An 18,790-nucleotide genomic window follows, 5' to 3' on the forward strand; every position below is an offset into this window, starting at 1 on the left:
TAGATTGTTATTGTTACGGCTCTACATAGACATAATAATCCTTGTTAAATACCAACAAAATGCACATTAATATCACTGAAAGGTTTAGATATTATATTATTTTAATGGCTTTTATTTTTTTTGTAGCAAAGCTACTCTTATTCACTATATTTGTTCGTCCCTATTTCTTTATGGAAAATGTGATTTTCTCAGCTCCTATTTAAGATATACTGCTGATTCTTTTGTTGAGGGCACCTCAAGACTAATCTATTTTATTCTGTTTATTCAGTTTTAGGGAAAAATATTTAATATCAACACAAACCTTAGAAGATTGAATATCTGCCCCTTTGAATGAATTCAATTGGCTTTTAAAAACAGTTTTTTTTCAATCGGAAATAGGGGTTTGTTTCATTTCAAAGTGTTCCAACAAAGCAGCCCAGCAAAAATTTAAAAAAAAAGAGTTCAGTTTGCCATAGACGTCCAAGGGGGGGGGGGGGGTAATGGGGCGATTAGGCACCCCTAAAATTTTTTTCATTTTACCCCCTCCATTTAAAATTTACCCCTACCCTGGGGGTGCCGTAGGCACCCCCAACCATTTAGGAGGGGGTATTCAGAAATAGAAAATCTCTAACAAAAAAAATTTTTAAGGATGCCCTCTTAGCCCTAACTACAACCGCTATACTATTAATTAGTCGTTTTGTATAAACATCATTTGAAAAGAACATCCTTCGATCATGCATAAACATTATGTTAAAACATTATTGCATAAAAATAAAAATAGTAAAAACGCTTAATTTTTACGTATGCTATACATTTCTTTTGTTACATCAACCCGTTTATATTAAACTAGCGGCTTTGCCCCTAGCCTCTAGGGGCTTTGCCCCAAGAGGTTTGATAAAACCAATTTTTCGTATTTTAGATTTAAAGGAAAATTAAAAAAAAAATTGGGGGAGGAGAATTTTTTTTTTTTTTTTTTGTGGGGGGGGGGGGGGTAGTCATCCCCACTATTTTAATTTTAGTTTTAAAAAGAATTTTTTTTTATTTTTTTGGGGGGGTTGGGGGTGCCCACCCCCCAAGAAAATAGTTATAAACCTTCCCGGGACCTATGAGAAGCTACCCTGTAAAGGAGAACCCGATCGGTTCAGCGGTTAGCGAGATCCTTCGCTACAAACAAACAGACAGACAGTCAAACAGACAGACAAACAGACAGACAAACAGACAGACAAACAGACAGACAAACAGACAGACAAACAGACAGACAAACAGACAGACAAACAGACAGACAAACAGACAGACATCGTTCTACTTTGTATTATAGATAGACATTTAATAGAGAAGTAACATCCAACAGAAAACCCTTTTGTGTTTATTACCCATATGGGTATTATGAATGGCTAACATGAAAACAAATTTTAGTTTTAATGTAAAAACGCTAAATAAACTCATTGTGAATGCCAAGCAAAATATACAAGTATTAGGTACTTATTTGCTATATTTTAAAATGATTGAAACTTTCTTTAACAAATCAAAACTAAAATTTATCTTACTTTACCATTGAATTGTGAATACATTAATTCAAAAATAATAATTAGAATATTCAATTCATTGTCTATTTTCCATTCATTTTGCATTTGCAGTTAACAGACTTAGCGTTGGTTAAATAGAGCCCCAAGTGACCAACAAATATAATTCATACCTGAAGTCCGAGCTGTCTGCGTTCGCTGGGATTCAAGCCCGCCATCAGCTGGTAAAATATGTGGTAATTTTTCTCTGTAGGATGCAGCCGAATAACGCGAGATTGATCCAGAAAGTAGCTGTGGATTTTTGTCCGGTAAAGGGCACCTCCACTAACCTGGACTTCTATAAAATGCCCCTGAAAATTAAAGCGTATTTTAATTCTTTTATTAATGTAGATAAGGCTAACCCCAAAAGTATGTAGACTCGTTTTGCCATTGGTTAATTTACTTTTATCGGGGTAAATATGGATGTATCTGGATGAAATAAACAAAGTACCAACCTTTCAAACATTAATTTTGTTAACAAAAGGAGTAATTTTGTTAATTATAATTAGGGGAGGGATAATTTATTGCCTATCGTCAACTTGCAGTTATCAATCAATTACAAACAACATTATTTAATAAAGAAATCAATTTATCAATCACTCAAAAAAACCTTAATCTATGAATACTTACAATTCTACTAGACTCTCTATTGCTGGCTGTTTTAGCGCTGCCAAGAGAACGCAGCACTGTGAAAGCAGCTGCCAAATGTTTGAAAGCGTCAGTCTCCGGCCCTCCGCCGGCTATATCGAACAGTTGTCTAAAAAAAATTGCGTTTATTATTTGGTTATAGAGCGGCTTATCCAATATATAGGTTTGTCCGTAAATTTGTCTTTAGTCGATAATTGTTTAGATTTTATGTCTATCCATCTATCTATCTGTAACTATCCATTTATGTATCTTTCCATCTATGTCTATATGTCTATACTAGCGGTTTCGCCCCTAGCCTTTAGGGGTAATTAATAAGAAAAACAAATTAAGTACCTGGTGAGAAGCCCCCACTCTACCACTAATTTCAAATAATAGAAATAAAATAGTTGGGGGGTATTTTTTCATTTTTAAGGGGGTTGGGAGGTGTCTCACCCCCCAAGAAAATAGCTTAAATCCACCACAGGACATATAGGTATATACCCTGAAGAGTAGAATCCGATCGGTTCAGTGGTTACCGAGATCTTAAGGGACAGACAGACAGACAGACATCGTTCTACTTTGTATTATAGATATCAATGTATCTATCTATCTATGCAACTATCAATCAAAGTATTACTCTATCTATCAATGAATCTATTTATGCATCTATCAATGGATGTATTATTCTATCCATGTAAACATCCATCTTTGTATTAGGCAATTGATCTAAGTATTACTCTATCTTGTCGTCTGAACATCTATCCAGTATCATCTGTTATCTATCTATTATCATTATCTATCTAATTTATACCTTAAAAGTACCATGCTGGCATAGGTTTTACCAGAACCGCAGGCTCCAGAAAGGATTATGGCTTGAGGGTAGCCGGTATCACCCTAAAGAAATAACATTAATAGGCACAACTTCAGATTAAAACACTACAGGGGGAAGTGGTTAACTTACTGAATGTCCCCATCGAAGGACTTTGTGTCGACTCTCAATTGGGTCTTTGAAAATCAACCAAAAGTGTCGGAAACATTAACACAGCCAAATATCAGAAAACAATTTGCTAGCAAACGAAAAATGTCATTGGAAAAGTGGGACAGACAAATTGTAGAGTAGGTTTTTCATGCATTCGTCAAGTTATTTTTTTTGAAAAAACTACAAACACACAACACTTTTAATATGAAGGAAAACGATGAAAAAAAAGCTTCTCGTGTTAACGTCAATAACTGTTGAAAATATATCAATTCATGACTTTTCACTGGTTCTAGGAGTTAATAAGGGCATAATATTAACGTAAAATATTTCTAAAAGCTTGTGTGTTACTGTAATGTATTATCATTATAACAATATGACTTTAAAACCAGCCAAAATTGATGGTTATATTCTCATGTCAAAAATATTCCAACAAATTTTTAATAGATTTTTTTGCCGTATACATGAAAATAAAAGCATTTTCCGTAGTGAAGCTACTATATAATTGGTCAGTTTATTACGTCGGTTAATGTTTAAATTTACTTTGATCACGTAACTTATCACACAGCCACACACAATAAATTACCTGGATTCTAATTGCTTCTTCAGCTACTTTTCTAAGTTGAGAGGTTCTGAAAAATAATAACATTAATTTTCATGAATACTTATGCCTTTTTAAAAAAAAAAAAAGAATGAAAAAAAGTCACAGATGCATACGATTTAAGCAAAGAAAATAGAAATCTGATGAAAAATAGCAAATTGTAATTTATATTATCTCTATCTCTAAAGGTCGTGATCCAGAGTATCTACGCTGTTTCTCTATGTTTTGTTTGTCTCCTTTGTTAAATATAGTTCTTCTAAGAATTCTTTATTTCAATTTGCCCTTCTTTTCTTGCATAAATTATTGCAAGCTTATTACAGTTTTTATGGACGCAATAACCTTGTTTAGGAAGGAAAAGAATAATTTAACATACTAATTTCACTATATGCACATCAATAAAATTGATGTCAACGCATTACCTACTGTTTTGATAGAGTTGACTGTTAGCATATTTGTTGGGAGTACGCCAGGTAAAAGGGGGACTTTGGATTGTAAATTAAACTGGTTTTCAAAGTTTTATAAACACGTTATCTTATTCTATTGATTAAAACTTTTGGTACTCTCATGGGATTTTTATTGCTTTGTTGAAATATAGTAATGTCTAATCTTTTAAACCGATAATTTTTATCTACAGAAGGGGTAATTTTGTTTATCCCTATTGGATAATTCTTTGTTTATTGTCTTTTCTCTTAAGATCCCTGGAGGAAAGGAATATTAATAGCATACAAACGTTTAATGATTAAGATTAAATAAAATTAGTATAGTTTCTAGCTATGAGAATATGAGTATATCAATGATTTGATTGAAGGATATTTGCTGAACAAAAATTATAATAATTTAACAGTATCCCTTATTTTGGAAAAGGACCCCCCCTCACAAACAAGAACAAGGAGTAATTATAAATCGCATCGAATATATGTATATACTAATTTCCGGGGTTATATTAAAATAAAAAAAAGATTAAAACCAGTTTTGTTAGATCCGATGGGCCAAAGGCAAAACGAGTTTTAAAAAACTTTAGGAACGTGTATAGCCTGATGCCCTCTCCCTTACTATTAATTTTTTTAAAGAATGGAAGGTGGGGGGGGGGGGGTATTACAATCCATTTGAAAATGAAGGGATTTTTGTAGAATTCATGATCATTTGACCAATCATTAAACAATTTAAATCATGATTCGTAATGCAATTTCAGCGATATGACAATGGACGAAAAAATTATCTTAAACCAAATTCTTAAAAATTAAAACTTGAAATTGAGGGGGGGGGGTAGATTTAGTATACAGTTATTTCTTTACCCTCCCTGATTTTTAAGCAAGATATTTCTACGGTTATTTTAATCTAATCTAATCAGGTAGATATATATTATTAATTCTATCAACTATTCATCTTTAAATATATTTTATCAGGGAGGGGGCGGGGGGGGGGGGGGAAAGGACACCCCTAAAATGGCGCTATCCATTATTTTGTCTGTTAGATATCAATTTGCCTAATATCATGTCTTATTCGTTAACTTAAAACATCTATTATTATATTAAATCTCAATAGGTTATCCCCAAACTAGTCGAAGTTTTAATCCACACAAGGGGTAATTTTGTATATCAACATTGAGAATGTACATGAAATTATCATTCATTGTTTTATCTTTTAAGAACCAAATTTATAAAAATCAAGAGATGATTGTCCTTTACAAGAATGCAAAAAAGTGCTATCAGGAAAAAAACTTTTAATTGGTGAGAACATCTTTATAATCATTGGAAATGAATTGATAGTTATATGAACTAGGAAATATGATACCTACTGATGCTATGTCAGGAGCGTGACATTAGTAAAGGTCTTAAAGGTTGAAACCCCCAAAGGCTAAAAACAGGTTTTAAAGACTTTATGAAAGGGGGTGTCGGTACAAAAGGTCTATTCCACCTCAAATTTACGTCGACACTATGACCAACTTTTAGCATTACTAATATGAACCTATATCTTCCATAAAATGGAATCTAAAGTAGAATTTTTTGTAAGTTCATCCGTCAGTCGGTCACGAAAAAAAAAGAGATTTTATCATCTGCTAATAAAGATTCACACCTGATTTTGTGTGTGAATGTACCCTTACCAAAGGTCATCCAATATACAACTTACTTAGCCAGTAAGTCTGTCGGTCAAGCCACAAAAGTCAATTGACTTTATGTATTGATAAGTATGGGTTTTTGATTTTCTGACTTTTTTTTGTAGTTTAACTACCGTTTCCTGTTATCGTGCAAAAAATGGATAATTAGTTAAAATGTTAAAAAATGTATTGGAAACAATAGAATGAGGTTGTAAAATAACAAGATTACTTATGTTCATAATTAGCGGAGAGTCAGCAAACTGTCATAAAACAGTAAATTAAAATATAGTAAATTTTGTGATACACATCCTAAATATAAAAGTAACATAATGTATATCTGTGTGTCTGTAGATATCGAAGTATACCTAATAAAGCCAAACCTAACTTGACATAAAGTAATAAACCTCCCCCCTTATTATAATTTTTTTAAAAGGGGAGGTGTTCTTATGCTCGACAATTAAATTTGAGGGAAATTGCTTAAATGTTTACCTGGCGGCTTCGGTTGTAGAGTTGAGGGTAATTGGGTTGTTCAGGTCTGTACAGGGGTTAACATGTACCAGGATGGGACCGATGTTAGTCTGAAATAGATAGACATAGATTAACACTGTGATGGATAGATAAATAGGTCTGTACTAGGATTAACATGTACCAGGATGGGACCCATGTTAGTCTGAAATAGATAGACATAGATAAACATTAAGATGGATAGATAGATAGGCCTGTACAAGGATTAACATGTACCAGGATGGGACCGATGTTAGTCTGAAATAGATGGACATAGATAAACATTGAGATGGATAGCTAGATAGGTCTGTACAGGGGTTAACATGTACCAGAATGGGACCAATATTATTCTGAAATAGATGGACATAGATAAACATTAAGAAGGATAGATAGATAGGCCTGTACAGGGATTAACATGTACCAGGATGGGACCAATATTAGTCTGAAATAGATTGACATAGATAGATATTGAGATGAATAGATAGATAGGTCTGTACAGGAATTAACATGTACCAGGAAGGGACCAATATAAGTCTGAAATAGATGGACATAGATAGATATTGAGATGGAAAGATAGATAGGTCTGTACAGGAATTAACATGTACCAGGATGGGACCAATATTAGCCTGAAATAGATGGACATAGATAGATATTGAGATGGATAGAAAGATAGGTCTGTACAGGGAATAACATGAACTAGGTTGGAGCCAATGCTTGTCTGAAATAGATGGACATAGATAAACATTAAGATGGATAGATAGATAGACCTGTACAATGATATGGATATTAGATAGAATTAGATAAATATTTAGATGATTTTTCGACAAAGCCAATATTGTCCTGTTGTGACGTCATAAATTTTGGGAAAGGGAAAGGAGAACCCCATTTCTCCCATTTCCTTTAAAGAAATTTCCCCCCACCCTTCCCTTCTACTATCCCGATATTTATGACGTCACAGCAGGACAATATTGGCTTAGTCGATTTTTCTTGTGAAAACTGTAACTTACGCCAAGAACAAAAATAACTATTTGTGTTATTTTTATTATATTCATGTATCTATCTGTCTATGAAATAATATCTACCCATCTATCTATCCATCAAATCTATTATTTCTTGTAAAACTGTATTATAAGCCAAGTACTAGAAAAAGTTGAATTATTGTCTGAACAATAAATCTACAAGACAATAGAGAAAAAAAACGTTTAGTATGATAAACAAATCCCGCGGATATTAAAATGAAAAAGTAAAAGATTAAAACCAGTTTTGTAAGCCAAGGCCTTCAAAACAAAACTGGTTTAATAATAATCATAGAATTTTTATTATAGTTGTCTGTAACACGATGCTATACATGATTTTTCAGTATGGCTGAGAACCGGTTCTAATCATAAAGATATTAATCGGTTTCGAAGCCATACTGGAATAGTTATTTCTCGTATCGTATTATAAACGGCTTTCCGCGGATATAGAATGTACAATTATAAGATTAAAACTAGTTTTTTTAGCCCCGAGATGCCGAATTCCACCGGATGCGAATGAATACGAGAAATAACATTCTTAATTCCCTTTACGGTTATTAAAGACATAGTAGTCCTTGATAACTAATATTAGTTCTTTCTCTCTATATACTAATAACTTCATTCTGTTTAAAATGATCGCCAAGTTTAGAAATGTAAGACAACTTAAGAACAAGTGCATGCAGTTGGTAAGTAGAGTAGCATCTCTACAGCTGACTCATGTAGAATAATATTAATAATACATAAAAAATTTATTCAAATTGTTTAAAATTGTGTTGCTTAAATATGAGGAAACAGCATCTATTTAATCATTTTTGCGTCGTAGGATATTTTTTCAAAAGTGAAAAACTTAGGGAGGTAGGGGACATTGGCTCTGTATTGCAATGGTATATTGCCTAAAAAGAAGGTGTATCAACTTTTTTGCTTTTTATTTAAGATAGCTAGCCGGTTCTTTTAGTAAGTAGTAGATGTAAGATTTTTCATAGAATTCAGATATGCAATCGGTTTTTTTGTAGACCTCTTATTTTTTAAGTAATTTAAGTTTTTAAAAAAAATAATTAAGTCGGTTTTAAGGTACTAAAACGCAACAAAATAAAAGAAGAAAATGGCCAGTATGAACAAAAATAGTAAGATCTTTAATTTGACACCTTACTTTTAAAATTCTGTTGAGTAATTATTGAAGAAATCAATTTTTTTAACCTCGGTTTAATCAAAACTTTGAAGTAAAATATAATCTCCCACAGGCATAAAAAATATGGGTTCATATATACCTTTAGAATCAGAAAAATATTACGAATCCATTGTAAGCAAAATTGAAAAAAGTAAAAAAATAAAAATAATAAAAATGGCCTACTGTATTATTTTTTACAGGTAACACTTAATTGTAACTATTAAACTAGCCAATCACAAGTCTCAAAAATTGACTAATCGGGAAGCTTAACCTCAAAACCTCAACCAATAGAATTGACTAAAAAAAAGGATAATGTTCATAGAATATATACAATAGATACTACAATGAAAATAGTGATACTTACATAACATGTAAAGAACGAAAAATATGCTTCAATCTGTTTATAAACTTCAAAACAATGCAGTTAAAAATGCTTTATTGTTTCTTGTGTTTAAAAAATATCTGTTACATTGTATGTATATTTATTTAGGTTTATTTCAAGTTTCAAGTTTTCAAGTTGTTCAACCCTTTAAAGCCGAAAATTATGATTCTTAAAATAAACTTATATTTTTTATTATAGTTTTATAAAACTTTTTCAATTTAGCTTACAATGGATTCATAATATTTTTCTGATTCTAAAGATATATATGAACCCATATTTTTTATGCCTGTGGAAGATTATATTTTACTTCAAAGTTTTGATTAAACCGAGGTTAAAAAAATTGATTTTTTCAATAATTACTCAACATAATTTTAAAAGTAAGGTGTCAAATTAAAGATCTTACTATTTTTGTTCATACTGGCCATTTTCTTCTTTTATTTTGTTGCGTTTTAGTACCTTAAAACCGACTTAATTATTTTTTTTTAAAACTTAAATTACTTAAAAAATAAGAGGTCTACAAAAAAAACGATTGCATATCTGAATTCTATGAAAAATTTTACATCTACTACTTACTGAAAGAACCGGCTAGCTATCTTAAATAAAAAGCAAAAAAGTTGATACATCTTCTTTTAAATCTTTAAACTTTTTCTTGAAAATAAAAGCATATCAATGGGTAAAAAAGAAGAAATTCAAAAACATCTTTTATTGTAGCTTCACACTGTCAAAACATCCAAATTATTTATTACGATGTTACTCTAAGAAAATATCTTTTTGGGGTTTCCGAAAACCATTTGAAATAAAAACCAAAAAGTAAGATAAAAACAAATCAATTCAAAGTGAATTGTTTTTTTTTGTGTTTGTTTGCAATCAGTACCGCAAAATATCATATTTTTATAGTGTTTTATAATCGCAAAAAAAAGACAATTTCTGTTGTCGCAATAACAGCGGTTCTGATTATTTGTTATTTTCAACCTATTTAAAAACATTTCTCATATTCATTCGAATCCGGTGGATAGTAACCGGTTCTCATCCATACGAAAAAACTATGTCTAGCATCGTATTATATCCAGCTTTCTACGAATATAAAAATGTACAATCATAAGATTAAAATCAGTGTTTTAGCCGGTGCCCGTAAGTTACTTACTTCCATTCCTTTTAAACATTTTCCTAAATTGATTTTAATCTTTTTTTCCCAGATTAAAAGCTTAGAGAAAATTGATTTCTTTTCATGGAGAAATTTTAGCTCTAACATTCTAAATACCAAGGACGATTATAGCCAAAGGGATCTTACAATGTTGACAAAATTGCAATCAAATGTAAGATAGGTGTCTGAAATTTTTATGTTGATAATGATATAGGGTATATTACAAGCATGAAGCAACATTACCTATCAGACTGGTCCTGTTATTTTTCTTCTGGTAGTTTTGGTGTGAAATCACTTTCGCACATGTATCACATTATAAAAGCAATTGAACCGCATATCATTACAATACACTGCGGCTCGCTCACTTATAGAAATGGGAAACTTATAAAAGTTTTACTCAACACACAAAATTGTAACAATTTTCATGAGAAATACGCATTTTATAAGGCATACAAAACGCTCTAATTTTCGTTCTATTTTACGTAATTTTAAAAATTTTTTTGCTGTTTATTTTATTTTACATATACTTTTATCATTTTATCAAAAAAAAATTTATCTTTTTCATCATTTTTTGGAGAAATTAATGCTTAAACTAAGGGTATCTTTAGACACAAAATTGACGCACTTAGAATAAAAAATGCGTATTGAGTACAAAGGGGGGATAATTTCAAGTCATGAATGTTCTAAAAATATCTTTTTTTCCATAAAATTTTAATGTTTAGTCCACCCCACGTCACCCCGAAAATTATATATTAATTTAGGAAGATAATTTTTGTAGAATAATTACAGAATTTACAACTTTATGGACTCTGAAAGTATAGTTAAGATCAAAGGCGTGCAAAAGGTTGGTATAGGGGTTGTTTACACCACCCTTGTAAAATTAAGGGGGATGGATACACCTCCTTAGGTGTCCACCCATGTCCACCCTCTTGACAAGAGCCTACACCCTCAGATACACCCCTCTATAAATTCCAAGGGGGTGTAAAGGAAATAAATTTACACCCCTTAAAATAAAGTGGGGTTGGGGTTGTTTAAGGAGGGTGTATATAAGCAAGTCACAGATTCAGATAATTATATGCTATCTATTTTTAGATAAATTAGTTACCAGACTTTACTTCAATAATCTTGCAATATTCTGTACAACTGTACTGTACAACTTTTAATTAGTAAATTGAGACATGAGGAAGCTCTCATATATATGTAGGGGGGGGGGGGGGAGTTAATGCAACCATCCCATAATCAATTAATCCAAATTTTGTTATGAAAATTGGCATGTGTAATCCTTGGTAGGTCTGTTTTTCAAAATTTAACAAAAAGTTAAGCTTAAGGGGGGGGGGGGGGGTAAGGCAACCATCACATAATCAATGCACAAATGGCACTTAGAATTCAAATTTCATTACAAAACTTGGCATGAGTAATTATATTTTCCCAAAATGGAACAAAAAGTTGGAAAAGTAATGGCTAATGGCTGTTTGCTCAGCTGTTTAGCCGTTTTTGGGCTATTTTCAGGGCAAATCCATCAATAATCATGTAGGAATCATCCATTAGGGATAGGTTTTAATGGGTGCTGAGCTAAAAAATACTACCAAAAATAGTGGCAGCTGGGTAATGGCTTATAAGGATATAAAATAATTGAATATTTCCATGGAATTAAACTTTTCTTAATTAACATTATAACTTTATGTCATTGACATATTACTAAAGAACTTTTTTTAATTTCTAGATTTCGCTGTCATAACAGCTAAAAACTGCCAAAAATGGCTGAGAACAGCTGTCAACAGCCAAAAGTATATATTGTAGATTAAATCATCCCGCCCTGGAAAAATTTTGACAAAAGTTTTGCCCCCAGTAAAAATTGGTTGATTTAAGCAAAAAAATGACCCATGCTAAATATTTTTTCTGTGATGCAATAATTGTGACCTCATGAGCACTGCAAAGTTTTTGAAATCTGCAAAAAAAATGTTTTTTGTGTGATCTCAATTTTAGAGATTTTTACAAAATTTCGATTCTAGTATGTCAATATAAACCTGAAATTTACCAAAAAAATTGGAGCAGTCTCAATTATAACATATGATGGTGTAGCAAGTAATCTGCAAAGTTAAATTCCATTTTTGCAGAGTTTTTCTTACATAACTTAAAAATAAAAATTTTAATTTTGTTTTTCATTTAGATGCAGTAACTACTGGACCAGGTAGTTTCAAAATTTTAGCTCAATATTCAATCAATTTTGCTCACCTTCCAGCACTAACCCCCCCCCCCTTTATTGATAAGAAGACCATTAATTTTTTTGGGGTTTCCCTCAAAGTTTTTACACAGATAGTGTTAGTATTTATAGTAAATTATGACCTCAAAAATTGTATTATATATGTATGCAATTTTGACTTTGGAAGATGTGACATGTCTAGGCTAGGTTTTTTTTATAAACATACTTTTGATTTAATGTATGTTAAATTATACCAATAACCATATTTTAATTTTCAGTACCACCCACTTAACAGCTAGAACTGGCTGGAAACAGCTGGGAGTGGTCAAGAGTATGATGAGTAGATAGGGCTTTTGATGTGTCTAGGGGTAGGTTTTTATGGGTGCTGAGCTCAAAAATACCACACAACATCAATATGGCAGCTTGCTAACGGCCGCAGCTCAGCTGGGAGCGGCCAAGAGTAGAATGAGTAGATAGGGCTTGTTACGTGTCTCAAGGTAGGTTTTTAACAGTCTGTGTAACAGCCCCAGCTGCCAAATGGATGGACCCCCACTATTTATAGTAGTATTTTTGAGCTCGGTACTAATAAAAACCTACCCCTAGACATGTCACAAGCCCTATCTACTCTTCATACTCTTAGCCGCTCCCAGCCATTATCAGCCAGTTCTAGCCATTTAGCAGCTGGTAAAAGAAATTTTAAAAATGGATATTTAAAGCAAAAATATGTTTTAAAAAGTTGATTCCTGTGTAATTAATGATAGTTTTGCCCTGAATATAGCCCAAAAACGGCTAAACGACTAAGCCGCCAGCTGTTAGCTGTCACTTTTCCAACTTTTTGTTTCATTTTGGGAAAATAGATATACCAAGGATTACTCATGCCAAGTTTTGTAACAAAATTCGAATTCTAAGTGCAATTTGCGCATTGATTACGAGATGGTTGCATTAACCCCCCCCCCCCCCTTAAACTTGAATTAATTCCTTTAATGATCTTGATAGATATATGTTTATAACTTTTAATATATTTTACAATAGTGCTCAAAGTTAATGTTGGGAGGGAGATATATTCCAATCCTATTTTTATAAAAAAAAATTTGAAATGTAATAAATTTCTTATGCAAAGTAGTTTTGGTAAAACCTTAATAAAATAACCCTTGATTTTAGTTTAAGGGGACTGTTAAAGTCACAAGTGATGTGTCAAAAAATTTAGTTGTTAATAAATTAATGGAATATAACCTGATATTATAAATTTGAAACATATTTTTGATGTACAAAGAGATTTAAGGAACATGTATTACACTTTTTTTCATAGAAGAAATTGAATAATTTTTTATTTGTTTTTTTTCAACACAAGGTTATTTGTGTATCTCTTGGTACAAGATACCACCATATTATTAGTTAAATCTATTTTTTTATAAATTAAGTGAATCAGTCTGTTAGACCAAGGGTAGAAACTCAGCAGATAGACAGACAGACAGGCAAGAAGAATTATCAAAGTTTGACTATAATAGACAATTAATTAGATAAAATCCAATAGGAACCTGTGAAAGATCAGACAGACGGAGGGATAGACAGACGGACAGACAGAGGGACAGGTAAATAGTAATAGACAGTCTTTGAGGCATTAACAAATTACAATTAGGCTATGCTATATGATTCATTGAAATCCAAAAGAGAGGCAGTTAGACAGATAGACAGACAAGTGGTGGGACAGACAGACAAAAGGACAGACAGACATAGGGACAGACAGGCAGACAGACAAATGGGTATTGCCTAAAAACAGTTTGGCTGCTATATGAATCATTAAAACCCACAATAGAAAAGAAATTTACATTAGTTTCTTTTTTCGATACTCAACGCCCCCCCCCCCTCCCCCACTCAAAGGGGTTTATTATTTCTTAAAATCAATAAGTGACTTCTCAGCATAATAAAATTTAATATACTTTTTATTTCATCAATTTATCTTAAATAGAACGAAAGTTATAATCATTTTATTGTCTACAAGAAATATGCGTTGAGTAAAAATCAACCTAATTGTCAGTAAAACCGTCATATTTATGCATATTTACACAGTAAATAAATTTCAAAATTGTATTTTATTGTAATGAATAACTTAAGGGTGTTGTATGAATTATCAAAAACCTAAAAAAAAACTAATTTGGTTAAATTAGTCCAAGTAATGATTGATTTAGTACAGCACATATGAATATGTTGTCAATTTCCTATCAGAGTCGCAGTGAATAGCACAAACTACCCCACCCTCACCCGCCCCCTCGTTTCATTTATTTGCTATTGTGTCTTTCTTAAATATAAAACGCTGTGCGACTTTGATATGTGCGTAAGTGAAGTCACACCCTTATTGTTATATAGTTTAGGAAGGATTTTGAATTGAGATAATAAAACTAAAAAGTTTATCTAAAATGATAAATGATCATAAAATTGCACCAAATTCAACAAATTAGGTATAATATTAATATTATTAGTTGAATTTTATTTATTCTATTAAGGTGACGGGCATTCAGACAGTTTCAATTTATATAGTAGCTAAGCTCCAAATTTATTTTTAATGCAGTCCTTAAATACATTTAGAAAGTTATTTAGATAACTTATATATATCAAGGTATGTTAAGAAAAGTAGAAAGTGCATATTATTCATAGAATACTAGCGGCTACGCCCCTAGAAGCCTCTAGTGGCACTTAAGGTAGAAGGGAGAAAGGTCGACCTAATCCCATTATAAATTTGAGTTTTAAAGGAGTAAAAAAAATATTTTTTGGGGGGAGGGGGGGTGAAGACACCCTCCCCAAAAATAGTTTAAAACCTTCCCTGAACCGTTAAGAAGCTTCATTGTAAAGGAGAACCATATCGGTTCAGCGGTTAGCGAGATCCTTCGGGACAGACAAAAACGCTTACTACTTTATATAATAGGATAATGTTGAATTTTAAGAATAAGTAGTGTCCTTAAACAAAAGATGACTGTGTTTAGCAAAGGATCTCACAAACCACTGAACCGATATGGTTCTCCTTTACAGTGAAGCTTCCGTGAAGTTTTTATATTTATTTACATTTATTATTTCCATTCCTTTGCTTTAAAATACAAAATTTTTCTAGATGCTAGGGTCGCAGCAATTTGTAAGAAATAGAAAAATTTGGTATAGAGTGAATCAACCATCTGAGAAGAAATGGCCTTTAAAAAATTAACAACGCCCCCACCCACAAACAACAAATTAATAGTGGGGGAACCCAAACCTCTCTTAGCACGAATTCTCCAGTAATTTCGTGGCTAAAAGACGCACGGTCGAACTTAGCCAAGGTATAGAGTAGCTACGCTTCTAAAAATTATTTCTCAACATAATGATTATTGAAATAGAAGCATATGTTATTAATATTAGTTCTTTTTGTGGGGGGATAAGGCATCTATTATATGCCCATTTTTTATATGTCTCTACAAGATAGCAAATTTAAGTAGATAGCAAAAAATAGCTATCTAACATCGTATCGAGTAATATTAATAGTATATAATTGATAATTTTTGGATTTTCCAATGTTATTGTCTATGGATATTATCGTATTTGTTCCAAAATTGGCTGTTTCAAATGTGAAATTTAGTTGTTTTCAAAATAGAATAGAAGTCATTATTTATCAATTTAATCGTGTATGTATGTCTGTGTATTTATGTGTGTGTGTGTGTGTTGACCACCCCAAAATAATAATTATGAACAAAGGTCATTTTAGTAGGTCTGTCTAAAAATATGTGGGTATGACTGTATCCACATGGTTACACCTAGAGGTACACACACATAACATCCCTGAAAAGTAATATTCAGTATACCTACATATCTTAAGCAGTTATTTTAGAAGTATTTTGGTTTTAACATAAAAATTGTAGTATATATAAAGTACTAGCGGCTGCGCTTCAAGCATATCGGGGCTCTGTATATAAAAGGATATGAAAGGGAAGAAAAATAGCCTAAAACCAAACCAAGATTAAATTTATAAAAAAAAATAAGGATAAAACCATCCCAGGACCTATAAGAAGCTTCACTGTAAAGGAGAACCATATCGCCCCTAGCCTCTAGGGGCTTTGCCCCAAGAGGTTTGATCAAACCCATTTTCGTATTTTAGATTTAAAATAAAAAAGAAAAAAAATTTTTTTGGGGATGGTTAGTCGACCCCACTATTTTATTTTTAGTTTTAAAAAGAAATTTTTTTTTTTTTTTTTTGGGGGGGGGGGGTATTTTTCATTTTTTGGGGGGTTGGTGGTGTCCCACCCCCCAAGAAAATAGTTATAAACCTTCCCAGGAACTATGAGAAGCTACCCTGTAAAGGAGAACCCGATCGGTTGAGCGGTTAGCGAGATCCTTCGCTACAAACAAACAGACAAACAAACAGACAGACATCGTTCTACTTTGTATTATAGAAGAGAAGATAGGGTAAAAGAACTTCATACATATAAACCTAAATTGATTCAAATAAAGCTTAAAATGACTGAAAATATTTTTTAATGTATTGCTTTATCATTCCACCTAACCTAACCTATAAAATGACTATTTTGTTAGGAAGGGAGAGAAAATATAACTGTAAATTACTCTGGTCTTCAAAGTTTTACAAACACTTTTCTAATTCTTTTGGGCACTATGTGTAAGTTTAAGTTAGTCATTTTGCCTAGATTTAATTCAAGATATTCAGATTTATTATATAGATAATGCTTATTTCATGTCTTATAAAGCCTTTTCATTTTCATTTATTTTCTCCTATTTTACTGAAGCTTAAGATCTCGGTAACCACTGAACCAATCGGATTCTACTCTTGAGGGTATATACCTATTGGTCCTGTGGTGGTTTTAAGCTATTTTCTTGGGGGGTGGGACACCCCTAACCCCCCCAAAAACAAAAAAATCCCCCCCTTATTTTTTATTTTACTCTGGTACAGGCTGCCGCAGGCTGCCCTTTATTATTTTTTATTCCAGCATTTATTTTGAATGAAAGAATAGCAACATTCTCTCACTAAAAACAATAAATATGAATTTTTTTTTATCACCTCTTGGGGCAAAGCCCCTAGAGGCTAGGGGCGAAGCCGCTAGTGTCTTATAAAACCTTTTCATTTTCATTTATATTCTCCTATTTTACATCTATCTAGTTATAAATTTATATCTATTTACAAGCGGCTGCTCCCCTAGAGGCCTCTGAGGGCAATTGAGTAAAGGGGTGTGAGGGGGGAGGGGCGAGTCTACATATCTGGTTTTAGCTTAATATTGCCGCGCTACTTATGGATATAATTGAGTGTCATTGAATTACAATTAGGAACATAGGTATAATAAAAGTAAGTGTACAGTATTAAAATGGCAATAAAATGTATTCAAACGACATGGCTGACACAATCTAAATATAATATGTTGTCAGCAACGACCACTTTTGGATCATGGAAAGAAAACGAAGTTTCGGGTTTCGTCGTATTTTTACAGTAGCTTTTGATAGGTTATTTCAAACTTATTTTCTCAAAAACAAATTAATTCCAATATCTTTATGAAAACCATCGACTGAACATTTATTATCAATAAAAAAAAACTATAATGACAAGCAATATTTCAATGTATGAAATCATTTCTGACTAAATATCAACAGCTTACTTTCATTTTCTGCCAAAAAACAGCAAAGTTTATGATTAAGATGTCAAAAAATGGCAAAACTCTTGGAGGGCGGGGACATTCGACTAAAAATTATAATGGTAGCCAATGTTTTATCTCATTCTGGGTACCGTAAATAAATCTTAACGTATTGGTTCAAACTATTAATGTCCAAGCAGCGAGCCTCGACTCGTATCGATGGAAATTTCATCGATACAAGTCAAGGCTCACTTTCCTTTTAACAAATAATTTTAATCTACAGAATACATAATACTTTGTTTATCATAATTGGGGATGTTCATCAGTTTATCGTTTATCATCTTATCCCCTCATATCCCTGGATTATTTTGATTTTGAGTATTTTTTTTGCAATAGTGATAGCACAGAATGATTCAAAGGTTTTCAATTGTCAAGTATTATATGGATAGTTTGTCAAAAAAAAATCCCACCAACACATGTAAGTGTTCCATAAGATCTCAGAAACTACTACACTGAAAATTTTAGGAAAGCCTACCTAGTTATTATTATAAGAGTTGATCCTTCACCACGCCCCGCCCCCACCAAAGAAAAACAAAAAAATGTCTTGGGAAAAGGAATACCTTGGATTCCTGATTTAAGTAGGTGTATATAAATATTGATTAGCTAATCTTTCTATGTGTTTGTTTATCTATCTATCAGTCCATATGTCTAATCTATCTTTCTAACAATTATATTTAGTGATTTATTGACAATACTGGAAGAAATATCTACTGAAATTCTGTATGAAAAAATATCACCATAATTTTGTAATGGGGAATCCTCGGACAATCTTGCATTTAATGAAAGTATACAACATACAGATTAACATCGAATCCTTTTTCAGTTAAATTCTGTTTCTTTAGCAATAAAATTAATGTCACTCTAAAATTG

The 18,790-nt window shown here is 32.1% G+C and overlaps 1 protein-coding gene across 2 annotated transcripts in view; it reads right to left on the reverse strand.

The window, feature by feature from the left end:
* Positions 1–18,790, reverse strand: part of dachs (unconventional myosin-IXb-like dachs) — a 203,676-nt gene that overhangs the window by 26,191 nt on the left and 158,695 nt on the right. For both annotated transcript variants that reach the window (XM_080170110.1, XM_080170111.1), the window contains 5 exons: positions 6,333–6,421; positions 3,731–3,776; positions 2,980–3,062; positions 2,172–2,298; positions 1,676–1,852 (listed from right to left, as the gene is read on the reverse strand). In XM_080170110.1, the coding sequence (XP_080026236.1) occupies positions 1,676–1,852; positions 2,172–2,298; positions 2,980–3,062; positions 3,731–3,776; positions 6,333–6,421 (522 nt within the window). The remainder of the gene's footprint in view (positions 1–1,675; positions 1,853–2,171; positions 2,299–2,979; positions 3,063–3,730; positions 3,777–6,332; positions 6,422–18,790) is intronic.

Source organism: Acartia tonsa, chromosome 8, assembly GCF_053477335.1.
Source record: "Acartia tonsa isolate MP-2025a chromosome 8, ASM5347733v1, whole genome shotgun sequence".
Taxonomy (NCBI): Eukaryota; Metazoa; Arthropoda; class Copepoda; order Calanoida; family Acartiidae; genus Acartia; species Acartia tonsa.